The sequence below is a fragment of the Tachypleus tridentatus genome, chromosome 6 (genome assembly GCF_004210375.1).
Source record: "Tachypleus tridentatus isolate NWPU-2018 chromosome 6, ASM421037v1, whole genome shotgun sequence".
Taxonomy (NCBI): Eukaryota; Metazoa; Arthropoda; class Merostomata; order Xiphosura; family Limulidae; genus Tachypleus; species Tachypleus tridentatus.
In genome coordinates, this window is record NC_134830.1 from 159,958,173 (window position 1) to 159,981,453 (window position 23,281).

At 36.7% G+C, this 23,281-nt stretch overlaps 1 protein-coding gene across 3 annotated transcripts in view; it reads left to right on the forward strand.

The window, feature by feature from the left end:
- LOC143254279 (U-Kazal-Dg21.2-like) overlaps window positions 1-22,981 on the forward strand; it is an 87,314-nt gene extending 64,333 nt beyond the window's left edge. For 2 of the 3 annotated variants that reach the window (XM_076509182.1, XM_076509184.1), the window contains exons 2-4: window positions 21,163-21,262; window positions 21,887-22,024; window positions 22,493-22,981. In XM_076509182.1, coding sequence (XP_076365297.1) covers window positions 21,163-21,262; window positions 21,887-22,024; window positions 22,493-22,532 — 278 coding nt within the window. In that variant the 3' untranslated portion in view covers window positions 22,533-22,981. Of the gene's footprint in view, window positions 1-19,394; window positions 19,459-21,162; window positions 21,263-21,886; window positions 22,025-22,492 lie in introns of those variants that run through there. The other variant, XM_076509183.1, reaches the window with a different exon arrangement.
- Window positions 22,982-23,281: the final 300 nt, after the last annotated feature.

Genomic DNA, 23,281 nt, shown 5'->3' on the forward strand with positions numbered 1-23,281 from the left:
AGTGAATTTTGTTGCACCAATGAACGAAGTCTAAGTGAACGTTACCGACTACAGTTTGAAACGAGAAATTTTCCATGAACCTCGAGGTGATGAAATCTTTTCGATATAGTACAGAGAAGGCTTTCCATTAGGCCTTATGTTTGTCGCTAGCTTCTTTAGGTACGATCAAGACAACTTGTCGTCGATACCAATTATGCAGGATGAAATTCCTGCATTGTATGGCCAGGCCACCAACGAAGTGATTAATTATATCAGTATAAAGCGTAAATTCCGTGTTCAAATTCCACAGAAGTGTCTCTGTGTATTTTACATATTCACAGGAAGATCCATTTAAAGGTTTGTGTTCTCACCACTCTTGGCAGACTCCGCCTTCATCAGGGCGTTGCAGTGAACGTGATTAAAGCTGATAGAAATATTTTCAACGGTCTCATGGAAGTTGGTTCGTCCTTTTCTTAAGGTTTGGTTTGTTTTGAAATTCGCGCAAAGCAAAACAAGAACCCTATGTGCTGATCGTCCCTAATTTAGCAGTGTAAAACTAGAGGGAAGGCAACTAGTCATCACCACCCACCGCTAACTCTTGGGATACTCTTTTACCAACGAATAGTGGGATGGATCGTAACATTATAACACCATCACGGCTATAAGATTCCATATGTCTGGTGTAACGGGGATTCGAACCTGCGACCCTCAGACTGTGAGTCAACAGCCTTAACCATTCTCTTAAAGGGATATTGACTCTTCTGCATCTCTATATCCTAAGTTTGTCTGTCTCTTTATGCTCAAACATAAAAAGCAAAACAAGCTTACCTCATGACAAGTTATAAGTCGTGTTCACAAGTTTTGGCGTTTCGTTTCAACGTTTAGAACATCTTTTAAGTATAGTCTTTTTCTCACAATAGTGAACCTAGATTCATATAGAAATTGAAAAATATAAAGCAATAATATTATTGATTTATTTATCTACATTAATTAACAAACAGGCTGTGTAAGATGTTCTGGAACTTTCCAGAGCGCAGATTTATCTCAGAGTAACCAGTTAGGGGCTGCTCATCGAAGGTTCAAGGAAATCACGTCACAGAGTGTCTTACTTTCCAAACTCTGACTGAGTTTGTCTCACAGTTAAACTCGAATGTTTATTACACAGTAAACCTAACATAAGTGTATCTGTTGAACCAGAAGAGGATGTGTAGTTCAGTTTCTTCCCCCCAGGAAGTTACTTTAAAATAAAGTTAAAAGTGGAATTAAAAATAATTCAGAGAAGTCAAGTTGAAACAAACAAAAAAGAACAAATAAAACAATCCAAGTGCTTAAACTACAAAAGTAAACAGGAGTAAAACATAATTCTCATAAAAGCCAAGCTCCACAACACTGAATCACAATAAAAGTAAGCAAAACTCATCAAAAGCTCTTAAAGTTATCCACGTGAAAGTCTAAAATATGTAAAAATCTAACTTAGTCTGCTTACTTAGACTTACTTGAGGTAAGCCTGGCTTTGTGTATAATTATTATTAAACAAGTCAAGCTTTCGCACATCTACGCGTTTTAGATTCAGGGTTCCCGGATACAAAGGAAGGGTAACCTTTAACAATCATGTATTCTTTAACAGGAAGAACGGTAGTCTCTTTCAGAACTCTAGAAGTTATATTTCCACCAGTGAAACGCTGATAAAAGCAAGTTAATGAATTCGCGTGCTATGAAACGAACATTTGAGAAACTTGAACGTTTCATCGTGCATAATCTGACAAGTTCGCCAGCGAGGCAGCGGGACGTTTTTGGATTTACAACGCTAGAATCAGGTGTTCGATTCCCCTCTGTGGACATAGCAGATAGCCCGATGAGGTTCCGCTAGCAACACACACTATACCGGGCTCGGTGCTAGGGACCGGCAAAGAATTGGAGTAAAATGTGTGAACTGTGTTATGGACAAACAATTAGTGTAAAATGTGTAAACTGTGTTATGGACAAACAATTAGTGTAAAATGTGTAAACTGTGCCGTGGATAAAGAAATGGAGAAAGCTTTGTCAACTGTGCATAGACGAAGAATTGATGTAAATTGTGTAAGCTGTGTTATGGGCAAAGATTGGTGTAACAAGTGTGAACTGTGCCATACACAAAGAATTGGTGTAAAATGTGCGAACTGTGTTATGGACAAAAAAACAGCAGTATTCTGTTGACGCACCAGTTGAGAAAGTTCCTGTCGTCAATGTTCCTAATCCACTGCCACAGAATAACAGTAGGAATAAATACATCATGGTTTTTAATGGACTTTTCACCAAATGTCCAGAAACATATGCTCTTCCTCATCAAGAAGCAGAAGCTCTAACAAGGAAAATTGTCAATGAATTCGTTTCGAAGATTTGATTTCCATGGAACTATACTGGGGTTGGGGATAAAGCTTTGAATCAGCTTTGTTTATGATAGTCTGTCAGGTCCTTAAAATAAAAAAAAAAAGACCAGAATAACAGCTCTTTACCCATTTTCCATCGGCGTGATGGAGTGATACAACTATGCACTTTTATACCAATTAGCCATTTACGTGAAACACAAGAAACCATGAAATTGAAATCTCTCACTGCTACGTAGGAGTGACAGTGCATAGGACTACAGGCAACATCATCATTACTGCCCCAGAGGACATTCATTCAAAATGTATTCTTCTGTATTCATACCCAGAGGACATTCATTCAAAATGTATTCTTCTGTATTCATACCCAGAGGACATTCATTCAGCAGAGTCATCCTTCTATATTCATACCCAGAGGACATTCATTCAAAATGTATTCTTCTGTATTCATGCCCAGAGGACATTCATTCAAAATGTATTCTTCTGTATTCATACCCAGAGGACATTCATTCAGCAGAGTCATCCTTCTATATTCATACCCAGAGGACATTCATTCAAAATGTATTCTTCTGTATTCATACCCAGAGGAAATTCATTCAAAATGTATTCTTCTGTATTCATACCCAGAGGACATTCATTCAAAATGTATTCTTCTGTATTCATACCCAGAGGACATTCATTCAAAATGTATTCTTCTGTATTCATACCCAGAGGACATTCATTCAAAATGTATTCTCCTGTATTCATACCCAGAGAACATTCATTCAAAATGTATTCTTCTGTATTCATACCCAGAGAACATTCATTCAAAATTCATTCTTCTGTATTTATACCCAGAGGGTATTCATTCATCAGAGTCATCCTTCTATATTCAAACCCAGAGGACATTCATTCATCAGAGTCATCCTTGTGTATTCATACCCAGACTACATTTATTCATCAGAGTCATCCTTGTGTATTCATACCCAGAGGACATTCATTCAACAGTCATCCTTTTATATTCATACTAACATGGTCAGTCAGTGAGATATTTATCGATCGTGTGGTTGGCAAATTTTGAAGTAAGTGTAAGTTTTTAAGCGCACATTCGTTTCAGAATTTAATCACAGAGAAAAGGCCCGACATTAAACTTAACCGAGTCATTTATTAAGCATTCTAACAACAAGTGTTTTGAAACGTATCTTCGCTTAGTGGATTACAATAACACTGACATGTTGTGTTACAGTACAAACACTTCATTGGGTAGTAATAACACTGACACGTTGTTGTATTACAGTATAAACACTTAGTAAGTTACAATGATATTAACAAGTTGTTGTATTACAGTATATACACCCAATAGGTTATAATGATACCGACACGTTATTGTATTACATTATAAACACTTTATATTGGGTTAAAGTTATTCAGGCTATGTTCTTTATTTAACTGTGTTATTGTTTCCATTGTGTTATTTCACAAATAATTAGGCAACTTTTAACCAACATTAGGAAAGGCAATATTGATGATATGTGGGTAAGTAACACAGACAAAAAACAAAAACGAAGGCGTAACCGTGTCACTGCACTATGTGTCATCACACCATTTTTCGAAACATATGACCAGGGCAAAGCCATTAGAAGGTCAGATTGCGAAAGACCTACAAGCTGGTATATTGGTCAGTAATGATAACGTAGTTCATAGTGTCATATTCTTCGTAGAATTTCTAGTAAGGTGAAGATTGATAAAGTATATGTTGACATGGGGCTGATATACTGAAATTTTGTTGTAACAAGTTCTATTACTGCCTAATTGTTTTGTAACTTATTAATAACTTGCTTATTTATTCCTGCGGTACAACATACAGGATACGTTCACTGGCAGGCCACATTTCAGAAACAAAGTTTCAACAGCAACTCAGTTTAATGGTATGCGTAATTCATAAATGAATTTAATCAATAACATACCAGGCCGAGCATGGCCAAGTGTGTTAAGGCGTTCGACTTGTAATCCGAGGGTCGCGGGTTCGAATCCCGTTCGCACCAAACATGATCGCTCTTTCAGCCGTGGGGGCGTTATAGTGTGACGGTCAATCCCACTATTCGTTGGTAAAAGACTAGCCCAAGAGTTGGCAGTGGGTGGTAATGACTAGCTGCCTTCCCTCTAGTCTTACACTGCTAAATTAGGGACGGCTAGTGTAGATAGCCCTCGAGTAGCTTTGCAAGAAATTCCAAAAAACAAACAAACAAACAATAACGTACCTGGCAAAATTTCCTCGCTAACCTGCAGATACAAACAAGCTGACGGACTAACCTACCAATATGATAACTGACAATCAATCTCATTAATTCATTCATTTATTTAATCAACTAACTCAGAACTGATTGACCAACCCATTCGGTCTGGCATTTTTTATATTGTGCCAGTTTCCTATACACTGCAGGAAGCCTCGGTATTCGACAGAGGCCTAAACGTCTCGAAACTTCTAAGACTTGACCTAATAATTACATCATCTAGAATAACAAACCTTTTCTAGCGAACAAAACATTACAATAATAAAAACATAGTTCACAACACTATGAACGAACTTGAATTCTGACAGAGTTTAGTCCTAGCATTGCGTTAACACAAAATATTTACTTTCGAGTGTTTACATCTGTACCCTGACACCGGTGGGACGAGGGGAGGATTGTAGGGTAATGATCTGTAGTAACACGTACACGAAGGACGAGTTCGTGAGATTGACAGTCATTCACGCACGCGACCGTAAATCACACATTTCTGTCGAAAGCCACAAACAGCTCTACTTTCCTACACGAAAAAACAAGTAAAAACTGTCTGATATTGTGTTACACTGGGCCTTTAGGCCAAGATAATGAGCGAGCAATCACGCATTTCTTTCGATGTACTAAAAATGTACTTGTGTGTTCGGGAGAGACTACTCGTCAATGAACCTAATACGAATAATACGTAAAAATGTTTTATTTATTTGATGAATTTCGCGCAAAGCTACTAGAGGGCTATCTGCACTAGCCGACCCTAACACTAGTATTACCTAATATAGAAATCATAAACTAGGGATAAGGCAGTTAGTTAGCACTGCCCATTACCAGTTCTTTGGCAACCCTTTTAACAACGAATAATAGGACTGACCGTGACGTTATAACGTTTGAAAGGTTCAAAAACGTTCGGTAAGGGTTTCAAGTGGCCCGGCATGGCCAAGCGTGTTAAGGCGTTCGACTCGTAATCCGAGGGTCGCGGGTTCGAATCCCGGTCGCACCAAACATGCTCGCCCTTCCAGCCGTGGGGGCGTTATAATGTGACAGTCAATTCCACTATTCGTTGGTAAAAGAGTAGCCCAAGAGTTGGCGGTGGGTGGTGATGACTAGCTGTCTTCACTCTAGTCTTACACTGCAAAATTAGGGACGGCTAGCGCAGATAGTCCTCGAGTAGCTTTGAGCGAAATTCAAAAACAAACAAACAAGGGTTTCACGTTCGCGATCTGCAGTTAGTAAGCCTATTACCCTAACCATCAAGTCATTCTAGGATCGTGTGGAAAGGAATACTTAGAGGTAATGAACATGAGACCGTGAAATGCAAACTAGAAAATCTGGGAAGGAAAAAAAAAACTAAACAAGCCCTGCATTAAACTTCTACTTAAAAATACCCTCGTTAGGCATAGCGCAACTGACCCATTGCGTAGCTTTACGCTTAACAACAAAGGCCAACAGCTGATCCGAGAAATTGGAATTTTCTATCTCAAAGTCATATTTTGCGTACGTGGACAATTAAACCAGATCAGAGAAGTTAGGGTTCAGGTATAGCTGTGTCTAATGATTAACAGAAGGACAGCAGCTGGACAACAGAACTCGCCAGCCACCGCAATGGCTTTGTTTGTCTCTTACAGTTCAGTAACGGCCTTTCAGTTTAAAATGCGCACACGTCTAAAAGTATCGAATGTATTGCTTCTGGAACTTTGGACCACGTGATCCGACATTCTTGCTACTAAACTACACTCGGCTCAAATTAAAACTGCCTATTAGGAAGCAGGTGGTTTTAATAATATATTTGATTGGAATATATTAGTGTTTAAGGAAATTATACAATGATCAGTATAAGGGAAGCATTGTTACAGATTTTCCCCACAGTTAAAGTGGAATTTAAAAACCAGCAAGTTTGTAAACGTGCGTTCTGACACTGAACAACAGCGTAGCTGGGCATGCGCATTACGTGTACGTGCGTAATATTTTTCTTTTTTCTGTGTTCGTTATAATCCGGATGGCTTTTCTCTGAAGTGTCTTTCTTGTAAACAGAATAATAACCATGCGCATGCTGAACGTCATGGGTTTCAGGGTTAAGCTGGCGAAAGGAGAGGAAATTTTCGCTACGCGCATGCTGAACGTCATGGGTTTCAGGGTTAAGTTGGCGAAAGGAGAGTAAACTTTGGCTACGCGCATGCTGAACGTCATGGGTTTCAGGGTAAAGCTGGCGAAAGGAGAGGAAACTTTGGCTACGCGCATGCTGAACGTCATGGGTTTCAGGGTAAAGTTGGCGGAAGGAGAGGAAATTTTGGCTACGCGCATGCTGAACGTCATGGGTTTCAGGGTTAAGTTGGCGGAAGGAGAGGAAATTTTGGCTACGCGCATGCTGAACGTCATGGGTTTCAGGGTTAAGTTGGCGGAAGGAGAGGAAATTTTGGCTACGCGCATTCTGAACGTCATGGGTTTCAGGGTTAAGTTGGCGGAAGGAGAGGAAGTTTTGGAAGGATTAATTGATGTGATCACATGATTTTTGTTATTGTTGTTGTTGTTTTGGGGGGAGAGATTTTTTGTGTGCTTTGGATCTTGTTTTATCAAGAAGTATAATTTCTGTCTTGTTATTTTATAGATTTAATTTTACGAATATTGTTTTCAAGTCCGCTGAGGGGGAAATAAGAGAATCGTAAAACAGACACGCATGGAATGCATCAAATCATTATGGGATGTTTAAATAACCATGGATTTCATCACTTATGAGAACTACGGTATCATTAAAAACGCTATTCGATGAAAGGATTGGGGGGACACGTGCTTCCCTGGGGATCCCTTTTGTCGGGTCTGATAAAATAGTATTATTTGCTTAAGTGAGATTGATTGATGCAGAAAGTTATTTGCTAATTAAAGTTGTAGAATCAAGATGGCGCGCGTACACAAGCGGCTTATTTCTGTTTTCTGACGGTTTGTGTAGAACATGCTAACATTTCTACCAATTTGCCGCTTCAGCTCGAGATAAATATTATTAAATCACTTTTTTTCTTCTTTTTCTTTTGAATTTTTCCCTTTATTCCTCCATACACACATTTAAATAGAAAATACATTATATCTAATCTTTTTCTCATATTGGTCATCTATATCTTATCTGCACTTTGACTCATAGAGTGAAAGTGCTCGAGACTATCTAGCTTACACAACGTAGATTTAGTAATTAGGACATAGTGTAAAAGTGTCTGAGATTGTCTAGTTTGTACGACGTAGATTTAGTAATCAGTAAATAATGTGAAATAGTGTAAAAGGTGTCATACGAAACAGATTGGTTCTTTGGATATCATCGAAACAGTGCTTCTGAAGCCAAACCGAGTAAGACACCACGAGCTATCATGAACTCACAGGTTACAGGCCAATGATAAGAAAAGCCACCCGTTGGTTTCGTAATGTGGACTAAAATGTTTCAAATCAGGGTTAAAGGACGAGAGTGCCATACTTAATTTATCCAAATAAACTTTTAGTTAGTTCGAAAGTCATTTCAGATATTTTGCCAACCTCGACAAAATAAGATAAAAAGTTGAGTGTTGTTTGCATATCCATGTTATGTGCAGCACGTGTGTAGTTTAACAGCAAATGTATACGAAAATAACAGGTAACAGTTACAGTAAAAGTCAGAACAACTCAGTCGTTACTTCTGCACTCTTTGCTTCCTGAAAAACTGATGACCACTTTGTAGTATTGTTGAGTGACCCTCAGCCTATTCCTGGAGCAGTATTGGTCAATAGTCCTCAGACCAACTGTGGAGCAGTACTGGTTAATGGTCCCCAGGCCATCTGTGGAGCAGTGTTGTTAAATGGTTGTAGTTTTTCAGCATGAAGGAAGAATGAGAGATTTGGCAAAAGAGGACGCAACAGTCGATGTTTTGCATTTCGCGCAAAGATACACAAGGGATAATCGCCCCTAATTTAGCATTGAAAAAGACTACAAAGAAGGCAGCCAGACATTACCATCCACTACCAACTCTTAGGCTACTCTTTACCAATGAATAGTGGGATTGATCGTTATGCAATAACGTCTCCAAGACAAAAAAGTTGAGCATGTTTTGTAGGACGGAGATTCGAGCCCACATACTTTGATTCGAGCACACAAGCCACCAGGCTCAGTTATTTGTGATACGTTCAGATACAACTACTTGAAACGTGTTTGGGATACATCGTTGTTCACCGCAACACGTATGTAGATATACAAAATAATAATTCTTTTGAACAACCCGGCACGCCCAGGCACTCGACTCGTAATCTGAGGGTCGCGTGTTTGAATCCCAGTCACATCAAATATGCTCGCTCTTTCAGTCGTGGGGGCGTTATAATGTTTCGGTCAATCCCATTATTCGTTGGTAAAAGACTATCCCAAGAGTTGGCGGTGAGTGATGATGACTTTATTTGTTTCTTATGTTTGCACGTACATTTTATTTGTTTATTTTTCAAAGAACAGATCCACTTCAACCAGTTGAAAACCTGTAACCTTGTTTTGGGAATTTCCTACCTGAGTAAGATTATTTCATAAGAACACTCAACGTGCACCAACAATAGAAGTACAATAAAGTTTGTGAGTACGAGAATGGAAAATAAAAAACATGAGCTTTGGATTTACTGATTCGTAGCTATCTTTATAGATTTATCTACAATGTTTATAAGGTAGAGTTATCCGTAAGGTAATTTGTTAACTTTACACAAGTTTCTGATGTGTATGACGTCATGGATGTCCGCAAAGGGGGACTTACCCCTCGTAAAATGAAAAACATTATATTCATTTCTTATTCATTCATCATGTGATTTTCTTATTAAATTAACAATTTCACATTACTAACCCCCCATCCAAAGAAAACTTTGCTCCTCCGTGAAAAAAGTTCTGTGGACCCCCATGGGCCGAGTAGACACCATGTCGAGCTATGTGGTTGAGATTTCGCGTTCGCGTCTCGTTGCTAGACAGTGAGTAATAATAATATTGATGGTGAAATTCCACTATTCAGTCTGAAAAAACAAACAAACTCAATAGTTAATACTGGGTGGTTTTTCACCAGCTGCCATCGCTCTGGTGTATCACTTCTTTAAAATTAAAGAGAGTTAGGGTAGTTAGTCGTTTTGTAGCTTAGATTTATGCAGTTAATTTTATAAATGTTTAACGTTTTAAAATTCTCCATTTCTCACGACTTCACTCCCTAACATAAAAAAAATATATAAACTAGTTAACTGACTTGGTTCATGTTATTTAATATGTTAAAAATACGATAACGAAGAACATTTCTTGCATTTTATGATTGTTTCTCTTCGTAAACATATTTGAATCATTCTTTGACAAAAGTATTAGTGTCTGTTTGGCGTATTATTATGAAACTTGGCATGCAATCTTACTGTCCTCCTAGCAGTGAGGTCACCTTATTAAAACCTGACCTTTCCTTTACCATTCTTCTGCACCTTATGTCTTCCCTGTCCATTGAATCGATACTTCAGCTAAGATATATTTCATGGGTATGGAAATATGTGCAAAATCTTTTGTAACTGTGTTTACAAAATAATTCTTATAATAAAGGGTGCACTAGAACTGTTAAGATTGAAGTAGGATATTAAAGATTGAACTAGAACTGAAAGATTGAAGTAGGATATTAAAAATTGAACTGGAACTGAAAGATTGAAGTAGGATATTAAAGATTGAACTAGAACTAAAAGATTGAAGTAGGATATTAGAGACTGAACTAGAACTGAAAGATTGAAGTAGGATATTAAAGATTGAACTAGAACTGAAAGATTGAAGTAGGATATTAAAGATTGAACTAGAACTAAAAGATTGAAGTAGGATATTAGAGACTGAACTAGAACTGAAAGATTGAAGTAGGATATTAAAGACTGAACTAGAACTAAAAGATTGAAGTAGGATATTAAAGACTGAACTAGAACTGAAAGATTGAAGTAGGATATTAGAGATTGAACTGGAACTGAAAGATTAAGTAGGATATTAAAGATTGAAGTAGGATATTAAATATTGAACTAGAACTGAAAGATTGAAGTAGGATATTAAAGATTGAACTATAACTGAAAGATTGAAGTAGGATATTAGAGATTGAACTGGAACTGAAAGATTGAAGTAGGATATTAAAGATTGAACTAGAACTGAAAGATTGTAGTAGGATATTAAAGACTGAACTAGAACTGAAAGATTAAAGTAGGATATTAGAGATTGAACTGGAACTGAAAGATTAAGTAGGATATTAAAGATTGAACTAGAACTGAAAGATTGAAGTAGGATATTAAAGATTGAACTAGAACTGAAAGATTGAAGTAGGATATTAAAGATTGAACTAGAACTAAAAGATTGAAGTAGGATATTAAAGACTGAACTAGAACTGAAAGATTGAACTAGGATATTAGAGATTGAACTGGAACTGAAAGATTAAGTAGGATATTAAAGATTGAACTAGAACTGAAAGATTGAAGTAGGATATTAAAGACTGAACTAGAACTGAAAGATTAAAGTAGGATATTAGAGATTGAACTGGAACTGAAAGATTAAGTAGGATATTAGAGATTGAACTGGAACTGAAAGATTAAGTAGGATATTAAAGATTGAAGTAGGATATTAAATATTGAACTAGAACTGAAAGATTGAAGTAGGATATTAAAGATTGAACTATAACTGAAAGATTGAGGTAGGATATTAGAGATTGAACTGGAACTGAAAGATTGAAGTAGGATATTAAAGATTGAACTAGAACTGAAAGATTGAAGTAGGATATTAAAGACTGAACTAGAACTGAAAGATTAAAGTAGGATATTAGAGATTGAACTGGAACTGAAAGATTGAAGTAGGATATTAAAGATTGAACTAGAACTGAAAGATTGAAGTAGGATATTAAAGATTGAACTAGAACTGAAAGATTGAAGTAGGATATTAAAGATTGAACTAGAACTGAAAGATTGAAGTAGGATATTAAAGATTGAACTAGAACTGAAAGATTGAAGTAGGATATTAGAGATTGAACTGGAACTGAAAGATTAAGTAGGATATTAAAGATTGAACTAGAACTGAAAGATTGAAGTAGGATATTAAAGACTGAACTAGAACTGAAAGATTAAAGTAGGATATTAGAGATTGAACTGGAACTGAAAGATTAAGTAGGATATTAAAGATTGAACTAGAACTGAAAGATTGAAGTAGGATATTAAAGACTGAACTAGAACTGAAAGATTGAAGTAGGATATTAGAGATTGAACTGGAACTGAAAGATTATGTAGGATATTAAAGATTGAAGTAGGATATTAAAGATTGAACTAGAACTGAAAGATTGAAGTAGGATATTAAAGATTGAACTAGAACTGAAAGATTGAAGTAGGATATTAGAGATTGAACTGGAACTGAAAGATTGAAGTAGGATATTAAAGATTGAACTAGAACTGAAAGATTGAAGTAGGATATTAAAAGTTGAACTAGGATTGTAAAGAGACAAATAGGATATTAAAACTGCACTAGAACTGTAAAGGCTGAACTAGGATATTATGGACTGAACCAGCTGAAATATAATTGTGAAGGTTGAACTGGGATATTAAAAGACACAACTTAAGAGACGGTGGATGATCGTCTCTACTGGGTCAAACGAGACGAAATTTCAAGACAGGAATTTAGATTTTCAAGGAAAGAAACTTTCCTCAGCCGGGGTGTTCAGGGATATTATTCCCCCTTTCGCCTCGATCACGATAGTTTTGTTTGTTTCATTCGTGTTTCGTTGTTTATTTGTTTTTCTTTGTTTGTTTTTTGCTGGAGAGGTTGGTCCTACATTGTCTAGTGAGATTAAGGACTACTGAAGATACGAGAGAGGAACGAAAGTGTCCGGCGGATTCCGGGGCGAACTGGAGTAGCAAGGCTGTTGAATTGACGTTTGAAGTACACAAAACACAGCCAATAAACTTCCGGGATCTGGGTCACGAGATGGGTGGCGTGGGTAAGTCCAAGTGCCTTTAAATGTGCTGTGGGGTCAGTAAATAATGTACCAAAGACTTTAAATGTGCTGTGGGGTCAGTAAATAATGTGCCAAAGACGAATCTTTGCAAAACTAGTCACGGTGAAAGCCAAGAACTGGACAAATAAAGTGTGTTGGACTTTCAAACTCCATCTTGTCCAATAGACAAGTCACTTCGTGACCCCTGTTTCCTGAAAGCATTGTTCAGCTATTAGTTATAGCTGACGTCATAGTTCGGCCAGTAAAGGACATTCCAGTTTTAACCAGTTTTAACCGAGGATCTAAATATACTGAAATGTATTCTCCAGACGGCTAGTATGGATATTAAAACTTTAATTGAAAGAAAATACAGAATAACGTTTTGACCTTCTGTCGATATTGTATTTTAACATTGAAGTAAATATATATCTGAGGACGGCTGGTATTGGTATTAACACTTTTACTAATAAAGCAGAAAACAACATTTCAACCCACTTAAGTCATCTTCAGAATAACAAGTGTTTTTATTTTCAGGTGTGTTTCTATTTTTGTTAACCTGAAAATGACCTAAGAAGGTTGAAACGTTGTTCTTTGCTTTACTAGTAAGAGTGTTAATATCCATACCAGCTGTCCTGAGATATATATCGTTGTTTGTTATTATGTACAAAGCTAGACAAATGGCTACCTGTACTCGGGTATGGAAACCAGGTTTTTTATCGTTGTAGGGCATATCGCTGTACCACCGGGGATGGTGGGTATTAAATGTTCCACCAATAACTCTGAAAGCTTATAGAGCTAAAATTGGGGTTTCGATACCCGTGGTGGAGAAAGCAGAAATACCCCATTTTGTATCTTTGTGCTTAACAATAAACAAACAAGTGACCCTACATCGTCTTCGCTATAAGAAATGGAAGGTTAACAGAAGTATCCCTGCTAGTTTCGGGTTAAGAAAGACAAGGTAATCTACTTCTTCACTTGATCATTTCCTAGAACTTGGCTTGAAAGAAGCTGTCTGTTTCTCACCGCTTCCCCGCTCTGCTTTAAGAGCAGCTGGTGTTGTTGGTTGTTAAACACAAAGTTACACAATAGTTTAAGACCGTATAAGTTCGCAGACATACCGCTATGTCACTGAGAGGCAGTAAGAGCATACTTTACGAAATAAGTATTTATTATTTATCGGTCATTTCACTGTTTATTGTTTTGCATAATATCAGGATTTTAGTTATCTTGTCCATTTTACGTTTGCTTTTTCCGTCCTTGTTACGTATACCCCATGTAACTGGCGACTCAGTGGACAAACTCCACTCATCATTTAACTCTATTGTTGTGTTTTTAGTAGCAAGAGAATAAACGTGACTTTTCACTCCATCATGTTTGCTATTGGGCTATCTACACGCGCCAACCGCGGGTATCAAACCCTAAGGGGCCCGGCATGGCCGTTAAGGCGTGCTACTCGTAATCTGAGGGTCGCGGGTTCGCATCCCGTTGCGCCAAACACGCTCGTCCTTTCAGCCGTGGGGACGTTATAATGTGACGGTCAATCCCACTATTCGTTGGTAAAAGAGTAGCCCAAGAGTTGGCGATGGGTGGTGATGACTAGCTGCCTTCCCTCTAGTCTTACACTGCTAAATTGGGGACGGCTAGTACAGATAGCCCTCGAGGAGCTTTGTGCGAAATTAAAAAAAACAAACAAAACAAACCCTAAGTTTTAGCGTTGTAAGCGATCGAGTTTACCGCTGAGCCATCAGGTTTAGGGATGTATTAAGCAAAGTCTGTTGTATTATAAGTTGTGTTTTACAGTGAGATTTAAAATAAATGAATAATATTTTTACAGAGTTCGTGACGCAGTACATTTTGATAAACGAATCAAATCCTCCCTTATATGGTCTGACGCACTGCTAAAACGTCATAAGCTGAACATTGCGAACCATTTGTAGTCAAATTTTATACTGTGGTAATTGTTTTACTTCATCTTTCTCAAAACAGATATCGCTGTGCCATTATAGTATTCTAGACACACTATTAAAAATATAATCTGGAATGAGAGTTATTACAAATTGTAGGGCATAGTCAGGCTTTATGTAGAAATTAAGATACGAACAAATTAACGTGAGCTTCAAAGAAGTGACTCAAAGTGCCATCCAGCGGCACGTCTGCGCACTTATATCGCTAGAAGCCGGGATCCAAAACCCAAGGTGGGCATAGCACAGATTATCTATTGTGCAGCTTTGAGTGTATTTACAAACAAACAAAGACACTTAAGACGTAGAAAGTTCGAGAAATCGTCTATTCGAAATGACAGACGTGAAAGTGGAAAACTTGTGTACTTATATTAACCGATTCTCCTATAAAAATATCGTTTCGCACAGGGTTACAGACAGAGCAACGTGAAAAGCGCCGTCTAGAAACTGGAATTATCCTGATAGTCGACATGACATTCTGTATTGTAAAATGACGTCGTGATATTTTCTGAAAGTGTCTGAACAATCACACTTGCCATACAGAAAACATTTCAATTATTATTATTCGAACAGCGGTCACGTGTAAGGCACGCACTCTTTTCACTCAAGTGTCACGTGAGATATTTCCCCAGGAATACCATCGTCTTCTAATAATCAAATTTCCTTTTTCACAGTAATAATCTAGGCATGTGTTCCATTCATAATCAGAGACATCAGAATTCTCAAACTGTTTCAAGTAATTAATTGTGGTCTCTGTGAAAGAAAACAATGTGTATGCTTTGTTATTAGTTCCACATACATATAAACAGTGTTAACGTACAGTTAAAAAGTTCAAATGTATAATCCAACACCGTATTCTTAAGATGACTGGTATGGGTATTAAAACTTTAATTAAAATAAAGTACAGAACAACGTTTCGAACTCTTTATGTCATCTTCAAGTTAACAAAGAGATCTAAGAAGGTCGAAACGTTGTTCCATACTTTATTTTAATTAAAGTTTTAATACTTGTCCCATCTGTCCTTAGAATACATTTTCACTTCAAGTGGGTTTCTCGTCGTTATGAATTATCCAACATTGCTCTTAAAACCACTAACGTTGAAAGAGTAACGCTTGAATACTGAATTATTATAATTTGAAATAAACGTTACATATTTCCTTGCCGTAAGCAAAATTAAAAAAAAAACACAACATAAAAACAAAAGTAACCTTTAAACTAGTATCATGTTTTTCTAATTCCTCTAACGTAAAATTTTACCTTGCCGTAAGCAAAATTAATAAAAAAACACAACATGAAAACAAAAGTAACCTTTAAACTAGTATCATGTTTTTCTAATTCCTCTAACGTAAAATTTTACCTTGCCGTAAGCAAAATTAATAAAAAAACACAACATGAAAACAAAAGTAACCTTTAAACTAGTATCATGTTTTTCTAATTCCTCTAACGTAAAATTTTAGCGATGTCTCACAGATCCTATTGACTTCCCGGTCACACCAAACATGCTCGCTCTTTCAGCCGTGGGGGCGTTATAATGTGACGGTCAATCCCACTATTCGTTGGTAAAAGAGTAGCTCAAGAGTTGGCAGTGAGTGGCGACGACTAGCTGCCTTCCCTCTAGTCTTACACTGTTAAATTAAGGACGGCTAGCGCAGATAGCCCTCGTGTAGCTTTGTGCGAAATTAAAAAAACAACAATATTATTAATTTATTGAAAAGAAAAGGGAGTCCACTGACGAAATATTTACAACAAAAACTATTATGGAATAATTTGTTATAATTATCAAAATATCATTCATTATAGTATAAAACTAGCTGTTTTTTTAATATCGCACAAAGCTACACGAGGGCTATCTGTGCTAGCTGTCCCTAATTTAGCAGTGTAAAACTAGTGGGAAGGCAGCTAGTCATCACCACCCACCGCCAACTCTTGGGCTACTTCTTTACCAACGAATAGTGGGATTGACCGTGACATTATAACGCCCCCACGGTTGAAAGGGCAAGCATGTTTGATGTGACGGGGGAAGCGTTATAAGAGCTGAGACGTAGTTCTGAGCCATCATTGGAGGACAAAAATTAGTGTGCTAATAAATATTCGGTAAGAGCATGGTACCACATATCTCCTAGTTTTAATTTACTAAACAAGGAAAACCATGTTTGTTTTCCTTTGTTGCGTAGGAACACAAAACCCGAACGGAGTAGAATATAATCAACCAATAATGCATAAATAAATTAGCACAGAAACTTCCGGTGACACCTTAAGAAGATGCCGTCGCCCTCTCACGTTCCATAACCCAAAATGATAACAAAATTTAATAAAATGGAATTACTTGTATACAAATACCTCATCCCCTGTGATGTATAAGAGATTTTAATAAGAGTAGAAGTAGGCACATACAGCACAACCAACATCTATAAAGTATATACATACATATATATATATATTGCTTAAAATATACTAAATGTGGTCGATGTCACTCAGCCCCAGGCCTTACTTACCATCTGTTGGAGTTACCAGTCAAGAAAACATGAAATGGTTGTAAGCGACCTATTTAACTTTGTATGTTTAGAACAGTTCTGCGACTGTCACAGGAGGGGAAATATTTTTAGATGCACGTGATCTATTTTTCTGATTGGTCAGTTACAGAGGGAGAGAACCGGTGAGAACTGCATATGCTATCTTGAATTTTGACCTTCTAGAATAATCGACTTGCCAGGAAAGGTCGTTTTAAATTCAATTTAATTATTTGTTTTGTTTGTTCAGAATTAAACACAAAGCTACACAATGAGCTATCTGTACTCTGCCCACCACGGGTATCGAACCCCCGGTTTTTAGTATATAAGTCAGCAGACATAACACTCAGTTTAATTAAATATAAATTTCTTTCATTTATTTATTTTTATTAAAATGCAACTTTTTAAATATTTTTATTCAATATAAAAAAATCCTCTACCCAGACAGTCAGCCAGCATTTAATTTATGAGATCCTCAGTGGTAAAGTGGTACATCTGCGGACTTATAACACCAGAAACCGGGTTTCGACACCCGCAGTGAGCAGAGCACAGATAGCTAGGTACTTAACTACAAACATACAATGAGGGCCACGTATGCATTTTCTCAATACAATGACCAGTTTTATTCGACCCCGCACATTTCATATCTAACAATTCTTCCATGTCTGTTTGTTTGTTTGTTTTTGGATTTCGCGCAAAGCTACTCGAGGACTATCTGCGCTAGTCGTCCCTAATTTAGCAGTGCAAGACTAGAGGGAAGACAGTTAGTCATCACCACCCACAGCCAACTCTTGGGCAACTCTTTTACCAACGAATAGTGGAATTGACCGTCACATTATAACGCCCACACGGCTGAAAGGACGAGTATGTTTGGTGCGACTGGGATTCAAACCCGCGACCCTCGGATTAGGAGTCGAACGTCTTAACACACTTGTCTTTCCATGTCTTCGTGAATAATCTCTTTTTGTGAAAATCAAATAATTATGTGCTAAGTTAGGCCCAGCATGGCCAGATGGTTCATGCACTTGACTCGTAATCTGAGAGTCGCGGGTTCAAATTCCCGTCACACCAAATATGCTTGCCCTTTCAGCCGTGAGAAGGTCATAATGTGCAATCAATCCCCTGTTCGTTCGTAAAAGAGCATCTCAAGAGTTTACGGTGTGTGGTGATGACTAGCGCAAATAGCTCTCGCCTAGCTTCGCGCGAAATTCGGAATAAGCCACTGATTAACTTCGGTTTGGTTTGAAATTCGCCAAAAGCTATACAGTGGTTATGTGTGCTAACCTTCCCTAATTTAGCAGTGTAAGACTAGAGGGAAGGCAGCTAGTCTTCACCACCCACAGCCAACTCTTGGGCTACTCTTTTACCAACGTATAGTGGGATTGATCGTAACTTTATAACGTCCCCACGGCTGAAAGGGCGTGCATGTTTGGCGCGACAGGGATGCGAACCCGCGACCCTCAGATTACGAGTCTCACGCCTTAACACGCTTGGCCATGCCGGGCCGCCTACAAACGTACTCCTAGGCTATAAGCAAGTATATATGTGTCACTACTATTTATTAACGTTGTAAATAAATCAGTTCAAAATAAGTAACGACTAACCCTTGTTTATCTTTGTACTGATGTTCGAGACAAACAAACCTTATTAGATGAGCACTTATAGGTGTAATTTATTCACATTGTTAGGGTTGAGTTGTATCTTGATGAGCTATACCACAAACACCTTTACGAGTTAACTAAATTTATTTAGTTTCGTCATCAATTTCTATGTATTACCTAAATGAAAACTACATCCAGATTATTCGTTAATTGATTAAAGAGGAAAGAAGGACTAAAAATATTTTGTGTTAAACAAAATTACTGCAAAAAATAAACAGTAACAATGGTTTTATTACGTACACTACTGTATTGTCGTACAACACTTTCTATACTTATGTTTTAATAAGAAGACACGTAGTGGCAACATTGATCGTATAAAATTATGTTAGTCTAACCACACTATCTCATAGATCAGTCCCACTGCACACATTCGAGGGAGATTAGCCTCCAACTGATACTAACTTGTGCAATTCTCTGTACCACCTTTTGAAATGAATAAGACCAGAAGGTCATGACATAGAAACGTATCCAAGATAAATTAAAGTCTATTGAACTATTACTGTCGCATGCGAACTTTGCCTAAGATAAAACCAAGTGGACTAAGAATCATACTGTGACCTTTTTATCTCATGTCTTCGTGAGACTTTGCCTGTGGCACATTTCATGTATTACTATAGTTAGATAGCTAATGCATAGATGGCGCTGATTGATGCTATTTAAATACGATTCCCGGATCGTTTTACTTATTCAGTGTATATTTGCTGGAAAATGAAATTTCACCAGGTCAAATTATTTTTGTTCATCGTAGTTGTGTGGGCAGCAATTGGTGAGTGAGTTATTGATAAATTTGCAGTTTTGAAAATATTTGATTAATGTTTCTATTTCAGCTGTAGACTCAGGAATGTAATTTGTTGTATTTCCCAATATTTTTTCAATTCATCTATTAATATTCCCATAGTTTAGTATAAATGGCGTTTAAGAAGTTATTTAATTATTTGTAGTCACAACTTATAATGTTTTATTACTCATTACTTTTGATTTATTCGAACTAAATCTATTTAGGATTTATTGAAACCGGTCACCACTATTGCATTATACAAGTTTACTTGATATACCGCCTGAAAAATTACATTTAATGACCATTAAACTCCTCTTGTATTGTCCCCTGGTGGGACAGTGATGAGTCAACGGACTGATAACTAAAAATATATCTTTGCTATACAACAGAAAAATTTCTTTACGATGAAGAGAAACACACTTGAAATTAAAATGTATCTAAGGACGACTGGCATAGGTTTTAAAACTTTAACTAAAATAAAGTACAGAACAACGTTTCGACCTTCTTAGGTCATCTTTAGGTTAACAATAAGAGTTTTTGCAATCTTTGTTAACCTGAAGGTGACATAAGAAGGTCGAATGTTCTGTACTTTATTATAATTGAAGTTTTCAAACTCACGCCAGCCGTCTTTACAAAACACCCTTATTAGTTTAAGTTTTCAAATAGGTATAATTGAGAATTGAGGGAAAAACTTAGTTTTGAAAAATAATTTCACCAAACCTAATTTGACTTCTAAAGACGTAACAAAAAAAGTAGAAACTGACGACAAATCATTCATTTCATTTGACAAATAGACAACCGGGTAAAAAATGATGAATTTATATAAATTGATTCATCTGTTAAAATATTATTACACTATTCGACTTTGAAGGCACATCTGTGGTGCCCCCGCAGCGATAAGTCTGAAGGCTTATAACACCAAAAGCAGTGTTCTCTTACCCGTGGAGGCACAATACAGATAGACCGTTGTGTAGCTTTCTGGCTTACAACAACCAAACGAACGCTTGTGATATACTAAAAGTTTTTGCATTTTTTATGTGAAGCTGCAATTTTAACCGATCACTGTTTGGTTTTGAATTATACGTGGACACTTTCAGTGTTTCTAGTATAACGTCCATAGTATTCAGACCAGAGTTAGATTATATTAAATTTCACAGCTAGTGTTTTGTAATAAAATGAATCTTCTGATATATTCCGGATCTACATTTGAATATTGAAGTAATAAACAATGAACTTGGTAAATATTTTCTGTTAATTTATTTAAAATGTCATATTTCGTTAACACATAACACAAGAATATTTTAATCTTCATGTATATTCACTAATTCGTCTTTGTCTGTCCATCCACTCGGACACTCCATTTCCTGAGCATATTGTTTAACTTTCAGTATACCACAAAACTCATTTATTAACACCTTGTCGAGTTATAACACAAAACACATACTATAACACCTTTGAAGAGACATATATGTTTGTCTAAATTATTTACCTAAACACTACAAATACAACTAAGTAGTCCACTCTGGACTCAACAACTCTGAGTTCAAGACAAATTTGGATTAGGGTTGTTTCAAAGAGTAATCCGTTATCGATTTAGTAACAAGAGTCGAGTTTCTGTTGTTCTAGTTACGTGTACACAGGTAATTGTTGTTGTTAGGCCTAATGCTTCTCTGGTTTTTATCACTCTTATAGGACTCGTTTCTTCGACTGTCATCTGTCCTCTTCTTTACAGCCCCATCTGTGGAGCTGATGGAGTGGTTTACAGCAACGATTGTTTTCTGTCAAATGCTCAGTAAGTAGAAACTCTGTTTATAATGGGTTTACATATATATTTGTGTCCATCTTATAAATATGTATATAATTAGTTATTTGCTAATTTGAACATAAGGTCTATATCTTTCTAACCCGTGTTTAAAAAACGATACGACTGTAATCCAATAATTTCGGAGTTTATTTTTAATCCCACTCGAATATTTTTTTTATTTGTTTTGAATTTCGAGCAAAGATACACGAGGGTTGTCTGCCCTAGCCGTCCCTAATTTCGCAATGTAAGACTAAAGGGAAGACAGCTATTTATCACCACCAATCGTTACATCTGGGGCTACGTTTTTAACAACGAAGAGTGGGATTGACGGACACATTACAACACCTCCACGGCTGAAAGGGCGAGCGTGTTTGATGTAATGAGGGTTCGAACTCGCGACCATCAGACTACGAGTCGACCGCCCTAGCCACCTGGTCATGCCAGGCCCAATCTATTATTAAAATAATTACTTTTAAAAACAATTACCTATTTCGTCTAAAAAAATTGTTTCACTTAAAATAGAATAAATACGGTATATTTTTGCTGTCACGTAAAATGTGTACTCAGTTTAACAAGGTTGTTTATCCACTTTGTTGATGTTGTTGCTTTAAGTGTGAAACCCGCAGAATCCTGGGAAATTTGTCGCGGTCACGAACTCTGTCCTTCTGTCTGCACTGAAGAATACGATCCTGTCTGCTTTGAAGGTGAAATTTACGAAAACCGATGTAAGATGCAGTCTCTTCATTGTGGGTAAGTTCTATATTTAACTCATTATTTTGTACTTTTCGTCTGTAATTATGAACTTCCCACTGGCATGATTAATACAAGTTTTGAAAACACAGTTTTCTGTTCAACGCACATTTAATAACCGTGAGTGTAAACAATTAATTTCGTTCAAAAACAAAAACAATGGAGAACAAAAACCGCTTTTCGTTTTTTATCTTCATTAAACGGTATAAGATATATATATGAATTCACGTAATCGAACTTAAAGACAAACTGCAAAGTAAGAAATATGAAAAAAATAGTTACATTGTAGTACATCAAAATTTAGGGATAGCCAAACTGGTTGGAAATATGCGATTAACAAAAATTTTCTACGCGTAGAATACATTAATAAAATAATATACCAGCACACGATAAACCTAATTCTTAAAATAGAATAGTTATATATGTATATGTATATGAGTAATACAATCTTATTTCATTTATTTACAGAGAACTCATAGTTGAGGACCCATTGGAATATTGCCACTAGATGGCGCCACTAACGTTTTCTATCGATGAAATTTAAAATCTCTTACATTAACACCAAAATCACAGTTTTAATAATTAATAATCCAACTAAACTATATTTAGTTTCGATTGTGTTTACTTATTGGCAATAAGTATTTTTAAAAGTTACAATATTTACGGTAGACATTGAAAAATATTTTTTATTTAAATGGGTGTGACGTTTTGCTTGCTGGAGTGCCTTTTTCAAGCGCACCAATCGAAACGTTGTGCTGGTTTAAATAAAAATGATTCCTAAACACTGCTGTAAGATTTGTAACTTTTGAAGTTTTTTGCCTTTAAAATACTTTAGTTGTATACGAAGATGTTCAGAGTCAAATCTCTGACTTAATTTTGAAATAAATTACATCTGGTAAAGGTTTTCGAGAAAGTTCTGTCTACGAAGTTTCAAAATAAAAACGAAATTATCAATTGTTTTCGTGTGTTTGGTTGCTTTTTTTATTCAGTGTCGTCAGTATATATGGTTTACTACGTATTAGCATGTGGAACAAATTAATAATCCCCAAAATAAATGGAAAAAAGCTAGTCTGTCCTTTAAAGCTGGTTTGTTTTGAATTTCGCGCAAAGCTAGATGAGGACTATCTGCGCTAGCCGTTCTTAATTTAGCAGTGTGAGACTAGAAGGAAGGTAGCTAGTCATCACCACCCACCACCAAGTCTTGGGCTACTCTTTTACCAACGAATAGTAGGATTGACCGAACATTATAACATCTCC